At 43.5% G+C, this 1,270-nt stretch overlaps 1 protein-coding gene across 1 annotated transcript in view; it reads left to right on the top strand.

Moving 5' to 3' along the window:
• LOC101862019 (collagen alpha-1(XII) chain) overlaps window positions 1-340 on the top strand; it is a gene marked incomplete at its 3' end in the record, with an annotated part of 5,630 nt that extends 5,290 nt beyond the window's left edge. The window contains 1 exon segment of the mRNA XM_013080317.2: window positions 200-340. Within this exon segment, the coding sequence (XP_012935771.1) occupies window positions 200-340 (141 nt within the window).
• Window positions 341-1,270: the final 930 nt, after the last annotated feature.

Here is a 1,270-nt window from a genome sequence, read left to right as displayed (position 1 = left end):
TCTATCTTTCTGTGTCTTCATCTTTCTCTTTCTTGCTGCCCCCCCTCTCTCGTTCTTGCTCTCTCTCTCTCTCTCTCTCTCTCTCTCTCTCTCTCTCTCTCTCTCTCGTTCTTGCTTCCCCCTCTCTCTCTATCTGTATCTCTGTGTCTCCATCTTTCTCTTTCTTGTTCACCCTCCCCCCTCTCTCTCTCGTCCCCAGCGAACCTGACAGAGACATGCGTGGACACCATCAAGAACTGTGACGGTTACGTAAGGGCCTACGCCAGTGCCGGAGGTTACTGTAACACGTACAAGACCCAGGCCCAGCAACAGTGTCCTTTTACTTGTGGCTTCTGCACCAGTGAGTGGACGGTTTGTTGTATGAACAGTTACATCCTACATCCTACATACACACACATACTCACGTGCGCACACACAAACACAAACACACACATGCATTGACGCATACACACACATACACTCATACACACATGCACACACACATACATGCGCACACACACATACTCACGTGCGCACACACATACACACACATACTCATGTGCGCACACACAAACACATGCACACACATGCACATGCACATGCACACACACACACACACACATACGCACATGCACACACATACGCACATGCACACACACATACACGCACATACGCACATGCACACAAACATACACGACACAGCAGACAATTCTGTCTGATCCTTATTCGTTATGTTTGATACCATTGATGACAGCCAGGTTTTTCTTTACGGACAGGCAAAAGCAATAATGTTTGCATGAACTGATCAATTCTTCCAAAATCAAAGATGCTTGATTTCGAAGGTCAAGATCAGGTAGCTTAATGAAAATTATGGCCCACAGCCAATCAAATGGCTACTACTTGTCACTTGACTTCAAGGGATTTGATCGTTTGTTTAAGCGTGGAATGCGATAAACCATACAGAACTTCTCTGTCTTACTGATGAAGAGATGCAGAGGTCTGATTGATATAGTTTTGTGTTTTCTAGTGCCATAGCACGACCAAAGATGATCTCATTTTATTTATAAATACATTTGATAAGTTGGCATCCTTTGTTAGTCACTTTCCGACTCCTACCAAATAGACGCCATCTGATTGTTATCAAAAGATGCACATGCGATTGTTAGCTATTGCATAGTTAGTTATTGCAACATGTGAGCTTGATTTATGATGATTTGTTTATGTTGTAATCAAGTTTTTCTTTCCAGATGAAATGTTTCTCTCTCTCTCTCTCTTTCTCTCTCTCTCTCTC

This window comes from Aplysia californica, unplaced genomic scaffold (genome assembly GCF_000002075.1).
Source record: "Aplysia californica isolate F4 #8 unplaced genomic scaffold, AplCal3.0 scaffold00081, whole genome shotgun sequence".
Classification (NCBI taxonomy): Eukaryota; Metazoa; Mollusca; class Gastropoda; order Aplysiida; family Aplysiidae; genus Aplysia; species Aplysia californica.
Note: the sequence above shows the minus strand (reverse complement) of the source record. Positions and strands in the feature narration are given on the sequence as shown.